Here is a 14,026-nt window from a genome sequence, read left to right on the forward strand (position 1 = left end):
ACCATGGAGAAAAATCTCTTGATAAACTACTTAGAGGCAATTTAAAGGTTATAAAACCCTATATTTTTTTTAAAAATATATACTTTAATTGAATTTTCAGCAGGCAAGTTTATTCAACAGAAATAGCAATCTTTCAACTATGCAGTGTTTAGGGGAAATTGTGTTAACTAAAGTAAGCAGAGAGGTCCTTGGTACATAATAAGGAATATCACATAACACATGTTCATTTAAAATCGTGTAACTATAAATATTTAAAAGATACATAAATTTTGAATGACAACATTTACATCATATTAATGTAATACTGTACACAAATTCCTAAATATTATAAAATAACATTTGATCCAAACAAGGTTATAACTTTTCAAGAGTTAGGGGTGCACTGAAGGGAAAATTAAATCAACACGATCATTTGGTCAGTGATCTAATAAAAAAAAATAGCATTAGGTTCTGCAATACAAAATAAAATTAATGCACTTGAATTTAAAATGTTTCAAGTGTTCTTTAACTGCAAAAGACCATATTTACTAGGTCCATACCTGGTTCTGGAGGTTGTTCTTCAGCAGGCACTGGCGAAGGTTCTTCCTCTTCACATATACCATTCTGGTGATTATGAATACTGTCAAAGTAGCCACTCTGTAGCAGCCTATTGACAATTGCCTTAAGGCTCTTGTCTAGAAATTAGAAATCAGTTCATTACCACTCTTCTGAAAGCATTTCCTCGGATCATTAAATTAAGGCACTTCACTCTTTAAACTGTTCATATTAAATTCAAATTTCCTTTAATCTTTTCTGCTTGATTTAAAAAAAACCTCAATTTCTCTGTTCAATCCATTGAGTTACGATGGCCAAACACATGTATCCAGCAGTATTTTCTCTAAGCAAGATATCCAAAATAATGCAAAATAATCACACAAATACATTGTTAACATACCTGCTTTTACACTGCAAGCTTCTATTCACAAGCTTCCATAACCTTTAAGTGTGCCTTGCCACCTTCAAAGATTTTGGACAAATCTTCCAAGCCCTCTCTAACATGCACCTATACCTTGAAATATTTTGCTCAGTGTCTTTTTGTTAATCTTTTCCTTTAAATTTCCTGCCATATGAAATTTCCACTCCTCTGGTTACCCAATGTTTACCAATAATAATCCTTAACTGTTATTACACTATTGTGTAATTTTTCAAAATATTCTCCCTTTACTCCCAAATCCAAATTGCAATTTTACATCAGAAACTGGTTCTACATCTAAATACTTTCAAACATAGCTAAATAATTCCTCGACGTTCCAATCCTTCTCATTAAAAAAGGTCAATCATTCACAACTTCTTACTTCTATCCCATGGATTAGTATTTATACTTCAACAATATAAACACCAATACTTCAGGACATCCAGGAATGGTGACATAGTTCTGCACATGACAACAATCTTAGACTTGTAGACTAAAGACATACAGGAAACTGTAGATGCTGGATTCTGAAGCTAAACAAACTGCTGTAAGAACTCAGCGGATCAAGGCAGCATCAGTGGGAGAAAAAGAATGGTCAACATTTCAAGCCAAAACCCTTCAAACACAAATTACTCAAGTTTGGTTTTGATAAAATCTTAAATTTCCCTTCATTTAACAGCCAACTCTTAACGTTATAATGATTTTCATGTTTTTACAATAGTTTATTTGCCATATTTTTCAGCGTACAATTCAAAACCCTCAAAAATGGGGAGAACCTAAATTCAACTAAAAAAGCTTGATGTAGACTTGGCATATAAGACAACCCTGGAAACACCTCCTCGCTGCCACTGCTCCTCATCACCGGGTGCCGCCATAACCCACCCAGACATTCTACAATTGTAGATCCCAAGATGGCAGCACCTGCCCAGTCGGCCGAGGTTGCCGCTCCTGCCTGGGAGCTGACGTGTAGCCTGATTGCTGCATGCACCAAGCACAATTGGGAAACAAGGCAACTTCTTTGATGCGAATGGCACTACACACGATGTTGAGAATGGAGGCAGTTGCCGACTGCAGCCAATATTGAAGACTTGGACCCAGCTCCGTTTGGCATCTTTCCACCCAGAAGCAAAGGTTTTCTAAAAAAAACTTGCTTGCTTAATTTACAGATTTGTTACTTGGCAATTAGGGTGTTGTAACAAAGTTTGAGCTGTTACTGTCTCCAGCACATACCTTGCAGAAAATTGGGGTGTCGACTTATATGCCCAATATGATAAAACCATGAAAATGAGGCTGAAAATGGGGACCCAACTTAGCTGAATGTCAAAATATATGGTAAATTAAAGAATGCCTCCTCCATGTGCCCTAATGAAAGTGAAAAATGCTTGCTCTCTGTCCCTAATGTACATTAAACACATTATCCTAATCAACAATGTTTCTATCACTTCATTTTGAAAGGAGCTCATAACTCCTGCTGAAGCTAACTGCAAAGGCAGTTCATTTCTTTTGTGCTGAGCAGGACAGTTCCATTTATTAAAATCTCTATTTATCAAGGTTCAACACACATGGGCTCTGACCTCACTTCATATCAAGTTTGAAAACCACTGTTTTAATCGTACCCAAATGACTCGTTATGTGCAGTTTCACAATTCCAAAAGAAATAGGCCTGACAATTTTTCAATAAAAATATTTCCGTAACAATTGGGTCTAGAGCAGTGGTTCTCAACCTTTTTCCCCACCCACTCACATACCACCTGAAGTAATCCCTTACTAATAACAGAGCACTTATGGCATAGGGATTACTTCAAGTGATATGTGAGTGGAAAGAAAAAAGTTGAAAACCACAGAATTATATTAAAGGCGCAGCTATCAAAAAGAACCCTGCACCTTCAAATTTATTGTTCTGCACTAAGTGAACTATTATCTTCAATGTCAAAAATAGAACTATAATATTGAGACCCTCTTATTACCGTATCTTTCTTTTAAGCATTTCAAATTAGCTAGATTACTATTTAAATGGATCTGTGCAAAATCACATGCATTTTTTTTGTTAAATTCTTATTTGTTCACCTTCCAAAAATCACCAGATACTCACAAGTTGTGGCCCCAACTTTCTTTTCTTTGCCTTCCAGTAGGTCCCACAAATGCACTGATGATTGTTCAAATTGCTCGCACAACCTGTAGGCCACAAAATAATTAGGTTAGGCCTGGGGAACACTTAGCATCAAATGGTAACTTCTGAAACATGTAACTGGTTACTGAAGTAGATGAGGTTAAAAGGGAGACCATAGGCCATTTCATGTCAGGCCACCACCTGGAGGCTGGCTACAAGAAAACTTAAAACTCACCTTTCAGACAGCAGCTCTAAAAGTCTGCTCCAGCATTTCATTCATATCCAGAGGTGCTTCATGGTACCCTCTGGAGCCAATGGAGGCAAGGTGACTGGTGCTATAGCGCCACCCATCATAAATACACAGAAGAGCAATGGCCGTCTTCCCTACACATTATCCCCCACACAGCTGGAACCGCTCTGTGGCTCCCAGAACAGTTCCAGTTGCGAGGGGGATTATGGGTAGGGAAGTCGGCCATTGCTCTGCTGTGTTTTGAGCCGCAGAGAGCAGCCCCGAAGGCCAAAGTTGCTCGATGTGGCTGTCTCAGCCCGCACCAGCCGGCCCCCGCCAACAGCCCCGCCACCCCGTTTTGGAGGGAGGGGGTGAGTGGGGAAGATGGGTTGGGGATGACGGCAACATCAGCCGCCCCTAACCAGCCACTGAACATTCAGGTCAGGCGGCAGAGCACAGCTCTCTGCCAATTATCCTTCCTCGAGAAGGGTTGGAATCGGCACTTCAGAGCCAGCCACTGCGCATTCAGAAAGGTTGAAAGCATCTCACGGATGCATAGCTTTTCATGAAACATCCAATTTGAGAGATTCAAGATTAATATTCCAACATACTAATTTGCTTATTTCATAATAAACTTATTGTTTCAATGCTACATTTGAGATAGACAATTGCTTTAACTTCCAGGCTTCCCTTTTAAAACGATAGATTTGCTGAAGATTCATTACCCATGGCTAAACAAATAAGTTCTTCTAAGCTCCAAAGAATATACAAGAGATGATCTTACAAAAATCAAAATCCTGATGGGGCATGACAGATTTTCCACCTGTGGGAGTATCTCAAATGACAGGATGTAGCTAGAAGAGGATGATCACTGAAAACTTGGCTGCATAGGAACAATTTATCAGTGACCAATCTCTGCCTGCCTCACTTGCCAGTGGAAATAACTTTCCTGTCTCTACCTTGTCTATTCCTTTCATTTATTTTATGTTTCTCTAAAATCCCCTTTATTCTTCAGAATTCCATCAAGTCCAGGCAACTCAATCATTCCCCCAGGCTAACCCTCATTCACTGAAATGAACCTGGTGAACCTTCTCTGAACTGCCTCCAAAGACCACATATATAAGGAGACTATAACTGCACATCTTTGGCTTGGCTTCACGGACAAAGATTTATGGAGGGGGTAAATGTCCACGTCAGCTGCAGGCTCGTTTGTGGCTGACAAGTCCGATGCGGGACAGGCAGACGCGGTTGCAGGGGAAAATTGGTCGGTTGGTGTTGGGTTTTTCCTCCTTTGTCTTTTGTCAGTGAGGTGCACATAGTACTTTGAGATTCAGCCTCACCAATACCCTGTTCAATTGCAATAGAACTTCCCTGCTTTAATGCCTCTGGCAATGAAGGCCAATGTTCCATTTTCCTTCTTGATTACCTGTTGCATATGCAAACCAAATTTTGAATTATTCATGTACAAGCACTCCCAGGTTCCTCAGCACAATAGCATGCTGCAATCTTTTACTGGTTCAATAATTCAAAGTGGATGTCCTCACATTTACCAACATGGTGTCCTATCTATCAGACCCTTGCCCACTCATTCAAACTATCCATAGTTCTCTGCAAACTCTCCACATCCTTTGCGCAATTTGCCTTTCTACTCAATTTAGTGTCATCAGCAAACTGCACTCACAGCAAATCCTGCAGCACTCTGCTCACCCCTCATTGTCAACTAGATAAGCACCCATTTATTCCAAATCATAGCCTTCAATTGATTGTTTATAATGACTAGGCAGATTCAGTGCCCAAGTACCATGTAATATTTTCTCCAGTTCTTTATACTTTTAGATACCAAGGAATTTTCTCACAAATAGAACCTACATTGCAAAGCAGATAATGTACTGCAGTCTGACTATATTTACTTTCTGGACATTAAATGTAAAGCTGCAAGAAAAGCTATTCCTCTGACCACAATAATGCTTTTCATCTGCAAGTAATTAGTTGAAATTAATAGCACTAAAACCAATTCCATAACATCACCACAATAATTTTCAATATTCAAATACAGGTATAGCCTGCTTTACGAATACTCGAATTAAGAAAATTCACTTTTACAAAGAAAGCAGTGTTCATTTTTACGAAAGGATTTAAATGGGTTTTTGCTTTTACGAAAATAGTCTCCAATAGTAATGAATGGGTCTTTGGTTTACGCCATTTCAGCTTAAGAAAGGTTTCATAGGAACGCACTCATTTCATAAAGCAGGTATACCCATATCACACAAGTAACCCTTAATCAGCAGATTCACTTCTGAAACCCTGGCTTCATATGGGTGGAATAAGCATCCTGTGACACATGGGAAGTTGTGAACAATCTCAGTGACCAAGACATTTACATGGTAATGTCACCTACTACAGCAGCTTGAACATTGGCCAAGCTGGATGGCAGCTGAAGTCGTTATGATATATTCATGAGGCAAAGAACTTATTGAGTAGCACGTAGAGGTAATTACACCCGAGATCAAATGTGTGCAGCCACAGAAAGAATAAGAACAATTCAGACCAGTAGATAGGTGGTGCTGAATTCCATATCCTTCACAAACAGATTTTCCATTTGGTCAATGATCCCTCCACAGGGAAACATAGCCAAAGACATGCATGCTACAGTTCAAGTGGTACAGCAGTACAAGGAGAGAGAAAGTTAAATGAAAGAGAAATAGTGACTGGGAATTCAATAGGGAGGGACACAGGTATTGCTGTGGTTGTGACTCCATTATGTGATGCTGCTTCCTTAGTTCCATGGACAAGGATGTCACTAAAAGAAAGTAAAACATCTCAACAGGAGAGGTAACCAGCCAGAGATCATACAGATACAAAATAATTAGATGATAGGCAGAATTTAAAATCAGGTAGAACAAAAGTTAAAAAGCAGGACTTCAAAAGGTAATAATCTCAGAGAAGATGGCATTGAATGAAAGGTTTTAAATTAGTAGGGAATTGGTTTAGTTTCTGGAAAAGTATGCACCTTTTAAAGACAGAATGGTTGTATCTCAACAAAAATTAGCCAGTTATCTCACATAGATGTTGTTTCCTCTAACTAATTTGGAATAGAATTTTTTTCTAAATGGAAGTTTATTATGCCCATGCATTTTCCACAAGAGTATAGTCAACAAGGCTGCTTAGCCAATAGATTACGGAGCCCAAAAAGAGTTGTATAGCATAGAAATAGGTGCTTCAACCCATTGCCTCTATGCCAACCATCATATCTATCTATTCTGTATCATTCTGGAAGGTAGAGCAAGGAAAAACTATGTGAACCATGTATCATGTTTTTAAGTAACAGAGGGAACCAAATTGACTACAAAGGCAGAAGGCATGAAAATTAGAAGGTAAGCAAGGAGAACTTAAGATTTACTGCCAATAACAATTAAGGCTACAAAAAAAAAAAGGTTCTGCAGGCAAGTATATAGAAAAGTAGTATATGCAGGAGACACTCATTCAGGATTTAAAAAAATTTTAAACTTGGATGTGGATGCGAGGGACAGTATTCAGATTCTAAATGACCACCTTGGATAAATATTCACCAAGGAAGAAGCTGCTTCTAATGAGCAGACAAGTACCAGATGCAGTTTAACACAAAAGAAACAAGTGATACACGTTACATAAAAGAATGATGGAACACGACATAGAATAAAAAATATTTTTACTAAAAATTGGTAGCGAAGAAAGGAATCAAGATGAGTGTGAATGAAGCAGTAAAGGTAGGATTATTCAGAAAGCACTTAGGTATTAATAGTTGAGCCTGCTGGAGAATTGGTGCACACATGGCCTGGATGGTCTCCTCCGATTTCTGTCAACATTTTACAATTCTATCCCTTCCCCCATCCTCTCTGCAACCTCAAAAACACTTTTACAATCAAGGTTTATACAAGAGAAATAAGCTCTTTGGTCTCATTTTTGTTTTCTCACTTTCCCAGTTCTAAAGATCTTTTATCTGAAATTTTTTGATTTTCTTTCCACAAATGTTGCTCATTTTGTTAAATATTTCCAGTATTTTCCACTGTTTATCCATATTTGCACCTTTGCATAAGCTCTAAACTTCAGTTGGAAATCAGAGCTCAATTTATCTACTCTGGTTAAAACAAGCCAACACACTAAGCTTGTTGTATAGCACAAAAACATAATACAACCCGTAGCATATATTTTTAGAAGGCAATTTTGACTAACAAAATTGACGACAAAACACTAGCCCACATATCATCCAGACTCGTCAGATTTGCATTCATCTGCCACAACTTATTATTCTTACCATCACTGGCCAATGGCCCAGGCAGCAATTGCAAGATTAACACCCTTATGGTCCTGCTTCCTTCCCAACTCCCTATATTCCCACTTCAGGACCTCATCCTTACTCTTATGTTACTGGTACCAACTTGGATCACAACATCTTGCTGTTCTCCTTCCCATTTGTGAATGTTGAAGATTCGATCAAAGACATCCCTGACCCTTGCACCAGAGGCAACATAACTATCCGGTAATCTCGATCTTGTACACAGAACCTATCAATCATCATATCTCTCCTCTTCTACTCTCCTTTCGTCACCAAATTTTTCCACAGACCCACTAAAAGTCCAGATCCATTCATACTTTATCACCATAGGCTCAAAATTTCACAAGTTTTTAAGCTTTTGGAAAAATTTAATTTTATTATTTAAATAGAGGAATGGGAGAAGACCAAACACAAGCTTGAGAAAAATAGGTCAACTGCCTTTTCTCCATCTATTCCTAAATCTTCAACGCATCTATTGAAATTAAAACACCCTCTTACCACTACCAAGCTCTTGGTTTCCATTGTCCTCCACTTACGTGCACAACCATCTAGTTATCATATTCTGAACATATTATTGGAGATGGTCTTGCCCTCTACCTTCAAGGGCTGAAAATACTTATCCATCAAGTTGGAGGGGGAAAAAAAATCAAAATTGCAGAGTTAACATGAAAAGAATTAGGATTTGAGCAGAAAAAAATATTAAACAAAAAGAACAGTTATCTAGGATTATACCAGCTATTAGAAATAAATCGGGTATTACTTTTAGTCAAAAAGAAATTAACGATGAATTTTTGTAATTTTTACAAAAAACTTTATTTGACTGAATGTAAAGAGATAAAAGAAGATGCAATAGACGCTTTTTTGAAAAATATTAATTTACCACAGTTATCTCAAGAAGACAGACAAGAGTTAGATAAACCTTTTACGGATAGTGAAATTGAAATGGCTATAAAAGATATGCGAAATGGAAAAGCGCCTGGTGGAGATAGTTTTTCTATTGAGTTTTATAAGACTTTTTATGTTGATATATCTTCCTTATTTAAGAATGTAATTCAACAACTTTATGATACTTTTCAATTACCTGAGTCCTGTTCTAATGCTATAATTACAGTTATACCAAAAAAAGATAAAGATCCCTTACAGGTAGCTTCTTACCATCCTATATCTTTGTTAAATGTAGACTATAAAATAGTGGCTAAAGTTATGGCTAATAGGTTGGCTCAGTATTTACCAAAGATAATACATCGTGATCAAACAGGTTATATAAAAAATAGGTATGCTTCGGATAATATTCTACGATTAATTACTTTGATAAATAGATCTAAATCTCAGAAGAATTATCCAATGGTGGTTTCATTGGATGCAGAAAAGGCAATGGAAGTTTTTATTTAAAGTACTTGAAAAGTTTTCGTTTGGTCTCTCATTTATTGGTATGATTAGGGCTCTGTATAATGGTCCGAAAACAAGAGCTGTTACTAATGGTTTGCTTTCAGAATCCTTTAATTTAACAAGATCTACTAGACAAGGATGTCCATTATCACCCCCCTTGTTTGCTTTAGTTATTGAACCTCTAGCACAATTAATACGTCAGAATGATAGTATCAAAGGTATGAGAGTCTTGAATGAAAATTATAAAATAAATTTATTTGCGGTTGACATTTTGCTGTATTTGGTGGATCCTGATGTTTCTCTGCCAGCACTTCAAGATTCCTTAGAGATTTATGGTCAATTATCTGGTTATAAGGTTAATTGGACTAAAAGTGAAATTTTATCAATTAGTAAAGATGATTATTCAATGTTTAGAAATATTATGAATTTGAAGTGGACGAAACAAATTAAATATTTGGGAATTAATGTTAATACTGACTACCAAAATTTATATTCACTTAATTATCTTCCTTTAATGAAGAAGATTAAGGCAGATTTAGTTAAATGGAAAGATTTACCTTTGGGTTTATTAGGAAGAATTAATACTATAAAAATGAATATTTTTCCTCGTATACAATATTTATTTCAATCAATTCCTTGTTGTTTACAAAAAGATTTTTTAAAGTTTATATAAATTAGGGATTTTTTGTGGAAAGGAAAATTTCCTAGGGTGGCGTTGAAAAAATTGATGTGGGATTTTCAATTTGGAGGGTTACGGCTACCTAACTTTCAATTTTATTATGAAGCAGCTCAATTTAGATTTCTTAGCACATTAATGGCCACACAAGATACGCCTAGTTGGGCACAGAAAGAATTGGCAGTTATTTCTGAAAAATTTTCAAATGAATTTTTATTTCGATGGAATAAAAATTTGTTACGAACTTATGATGTACCAATATTGAAACATTTAATGAATTTATGGACAAGTAAATTACATAAAATGGGATTGAAAAATAAGTGGTCGGGAAGATTACCATTATATAATAATCAACTTGTTCCTTTCACGGTATCTAATACTATTTTGAAACAATGGGAGGAGAAAGGAATACATAATTTATCTGACTGTTTTTTAGAAGGTCATTTTTGTTGTTTTGTAGAATTGCAAAAGAAATTTGATATAAGTGGTTATTCTATATTTGTGTATTATCAGTTAAGATCTTTTGTAAAACAGGTATGCGGTCGTCAAATGAATTTACTGTCTGAAACTGATTTTGAGAAATATGTGCTCTCATTTCCAAAAAAGGGTTATACATCAGGTTTGTATCGTATTTTGTTGGAAAATGAAAGTAAAATAGATTGGGATAAAGATAAAATGAAATGGGAAAAAGATTTAAGTTTAACAATAACTGAAGAAGATTGGTCTGAAATCTGCCGTAATAGTGTTCGAAAATTGATTAATGCTAGATTGGCGATGATTAATTATAGTTTTATACATCAATTATATTTAACACCCGAAAAATTTAAAAAAATTGGTTTTAGTAAGTCAGATCTTTGTTTTCGTTGTGATCAGGTTTCTGGCACTTTTTTACATGCTGTTTGGTTGTGTGATCGGTTACAACAATTTTGGAAAGGTATTCAATCTCTTTTTAATAATCTATATAATCTTCATATTGTATTAGACCCAGATATATTTTTATTAGGGAATATGCAACCGTTGATTGATTTAGAATTAGATAATTACTAGATCTCTTTTATTTACTTAGTGCTGGCAGTGGCCAAGAAATGTATAGCGATTACTTGGAAGAATAGAAATGTATTGTCTTTAGATAGGCGGCCCCGGCCTCACCTTACAAAGCCTTCCTGTCCAGAGAAGAAACAAACCTTCCGTCACGCATGCAGCCATCTTCAGCGCAAACTCCGGGAGATCCAAAATGAGTGGTGGACTAGCCTCGCCAAGCGAACCCAGCTCAGTGCGGACATTGGCGACTTCAGGGGTTTCTACGAGACCCTAAAGGCTGTGTACGGCCCCTCACCCCAAGTCCAAAGCCCGCTGCGCAGCTCAGACGGCAAAGTCCTCCTCAGCGACAAGATCTCCATCCTCAACCGATGGTCAGAACACTTCCAATCTCTTTTCAGTGCCAACCGCTCAGTCCAAGATTCTGCCCTGCTCCAGCTCCGTCAGCAGCCCCTAAGGCTAGAGCTTGATGAGGTCCTCACCCAGGATGAGACATATAAGGCAATTGAACAACTGAAAAGTGGCAAAGCAGCAGGTATGGATGGAATCCCCCCAGAGGTCTGGAAGGCTGGCGGCAAAACTCTGCATATCAAACTGCATGAATTTTTCAAGCTTTGTTAGGACCAAGGAAAGCTGCCTCAGGACCTTCATGATGCCATCATCATCACCTTTTACAAAAACAAAGGCGAGAAATCAGACTGCTCAAACTACAGGGGAATCACGCTGCTCTCCATTGCAGGCAAAATCTTCGCTAGGATTCTCCTAAATAGAATAATACCTAGTGTCGCCGAGAATATTCTCCCAGAATCACAGTGCGGCTTTTGCGCAAACAGAGGCACTACTGACATGGTCTTTGCCCTCAGACAGCTCCAAGAAAAGTGCAGAGAACAAAACAAAGGTCTCTACATCACCTTTGTTGACCTCACCAAAGCCTTCGACACTGTGAGCAGGAAAGGGCTTTGGCAAATACTAGAGCGCATCGGATGCCCCCCAAAGTTCCTCAACATGGTTATCCAACTGCACGAAAACCAACAAGGTCGGGTCAGATACAGCAATGAGCTCTCTGAACCCTTCTCCATTAACAATGGTGTGAAGCAAGGCTGTGTTCTCACACCAACCCTCTTTTCAATCTTCTTCAGCATGATGCTGAACCAAGCCATGAAAGACCTCAACAATGAAGACGCTGAGAGGAGTCACGCGATGGAGTAGTGGCCGGACGGTGAACTCCAGCCCTCTCCAGAAAAGTCGGGAAAAACAAGAGAAAACACAAAGGCACAGAAATAAAAGTTACAGAAAAGTGAGTATAAAGGTGGAAAGAAGATGGCGACAAAAAAAGAAAAATCGAAAGCAACGGTAAGAAGAGAGGAAGAGAAGACAAAGGAGGAAAAAGGTGAAGGCCTTACCTGTCCGAAGAGGCCCGCTGCGGAGAGAGAAACCCGCTCCCTCAGGTCGGTAAATAATGGACTACAAAAATGGCTCGCAGAGCCGAACAAAAGTGCGCAAACGCGCATGCGCGAAGTTTCGCGCATGCGCGATGCGAATGAAAAAAAACACACCGACGGGAGGGGGGACCAGCTGGGGAGTCGATCTCCACAGCCGGCAACGACAGCTGCAGAACACCTGCAGCAAGAAGAGACCACAGAAGACAATAGAAACAAGATAGAAGAGGAGGAAAGGGCAACAAAGAAACAACAGATGGTCAACTCAGAGGAAGAAGAAGAGGAAGAGTATGGTGAAATAGAAGAAGAAAAGAGAGGCAAGGTAAAGGATATACTTGCTCTTATTAGAGGATACATGGAATCATTTAAAGAATGGCAAACACAGGAATTTAAGGATTTAAGAAAAAGAATAAACAACACAGAGGAGAAAATAATTAAAATGGAGATGACCTTAACAGAAATGGGAAAAAAAATGGACAAGATGGAAGAGCGGGCAGTAGCAGCAGAAATGGAGGTAGAAGACTTAAAAAAGAAATTGGAGAAATCTAATAAAAAAACTAAAGAGACACAAGAACTACTAGCTCAAAAAATAGATACAATGGAAAACCATAACAGAAGAAATAACATAAAGATAGTGGGCCTTAAGGAAGATGAAGAAGGCAAGAATATGAGGGAGTTTATAAAAGAGTGGATCCCTAAGACCCTAGGATGTCCAGAACTACAGCATGAAATGGAAATAGAAAGGGCACATAGAGTATTGGCCTCTAAACCACAACCACAACAAAAACCAAGATCTATTGTAGTAAAATTCCTAAGATATACTACAAGAGAAAAGGTACTGGAGAAGACAATGGAAAAAGTAAGAGAGGGCAACAAGCCACTGGAGTATAAAGGGCAAAAAATCTTCATTTATCCAGATATAAGTTTTGAACTCCTAAAGAAAAGAGTTCAATACAGCAAAGGCGATTTTATGGAAGAAAGGGTATAAATTTATACTAAAGCATCCAGCGGTATTGAAAATATTTATTCCAGGACAGCAAAACAGACTATTCTCGGATCCAGAAGAAGCACGAAAATTTGCAGAACAATTACAAAAATAGACTGAGGGAGGAAGACGGGTAATGAGAGTTAAAATGATCACGACTGATATGTATGTGGGTAAAGACAAAAATAGACTGAGGGAAGAAGACGGGTAATGAGAGTAAAAATGATCACGATTGATATGTATGCAGGTAAAGAGGTATAAGAGTGAATAGAGACAATGAGCATACATGAATGTATCTGTACTTAGAGGAAAATATAGATAGTATAGACAAGAATTAATAAGGGAAGGTAATGGAATAGAGAGAATAAGGAGGGAATTAAAAGAGGGACCTTTGTGACATATGAAAAGTGAAATCTTTTCTGGGGGAGGCGGGGTGGGGGGAAATAGCGGTCACTGCACAATCAGTTGACGCTTGCGAGTGGATTCGCAAATCCAAATGGAGAGGGGAGATGTGGTTGTCCGACAAGGGATAAAGGACAACTCAGGAGGTGAAGGGGAGATTGGGGATAAATAAGATAGAAATAGGAGAATAAGGAAAATGTTAGATGTTGTAGGAATGTTGTCTTATGAAGAGTTGAAAATAAGAAAACAGAAATGGAAAAGGAGGAAAGGTAATGATGGAAAAACGGAAAGAGAAGATAAACAAAATATAAAAGGGCTACGCTGAACTATATGTCTTTAAATATTAATGGAATACATAACCAAATTAAAAGGAAGAAACTACCAAATTTAAATGAATAAATGTATTCCATTAGAAAAAAAAAATAACATATTGGTTAAGAAATAATATTGAAATATTCGAACAAGTATAGGAGCCTTACATTAAATACAAT

General features: G+C 37.7%; 1 protein-coding gene across 2 annotated transcripts in view; it reads right to left on the reverse strand.

Annotated features, from left to right (window-relative positions):
* caprin1b (cell cycle associated protein 1b) overlaps positions 1-14,026 on the reverse strand; it is a 78,141-nt gene that overhangs the window by 41,615 nt on the left and 22,500 nt on the right. For both annotated transcript variants that reach the window (XM_069899461.1, XM_069899463.1), the window contains exons 5-6: positions 3,045-3,127; positions 540-674 (exon numbers count right to left, since the gene is read on the reverse strand). In XM_069899461.1, the coding sequence (XP_069755562.1) occupies positions 540-674; positions 3,045-3,127 (218 nt within the window). The remainder of the gene's footprint in view (positions 1-539; positions 675-3,044; positions 3,128-14,026) is intronic.

The sequence above is a fragment of the Narcine bancroftii genome, chromosome 1 (assembly GCF_036971445.1).
Source record: "Narcine bancroftii isolate sNarBan1 chromosome 1, sNarBan1.hap1, whole genome shotgun sequence".
Taxonomy (NCBI): Eukaryota; Metazoa; Chordata; class Chondrichthyes; order Torpediniformes; family Narcinidae; genus Narcine; species Narcine bancroftii.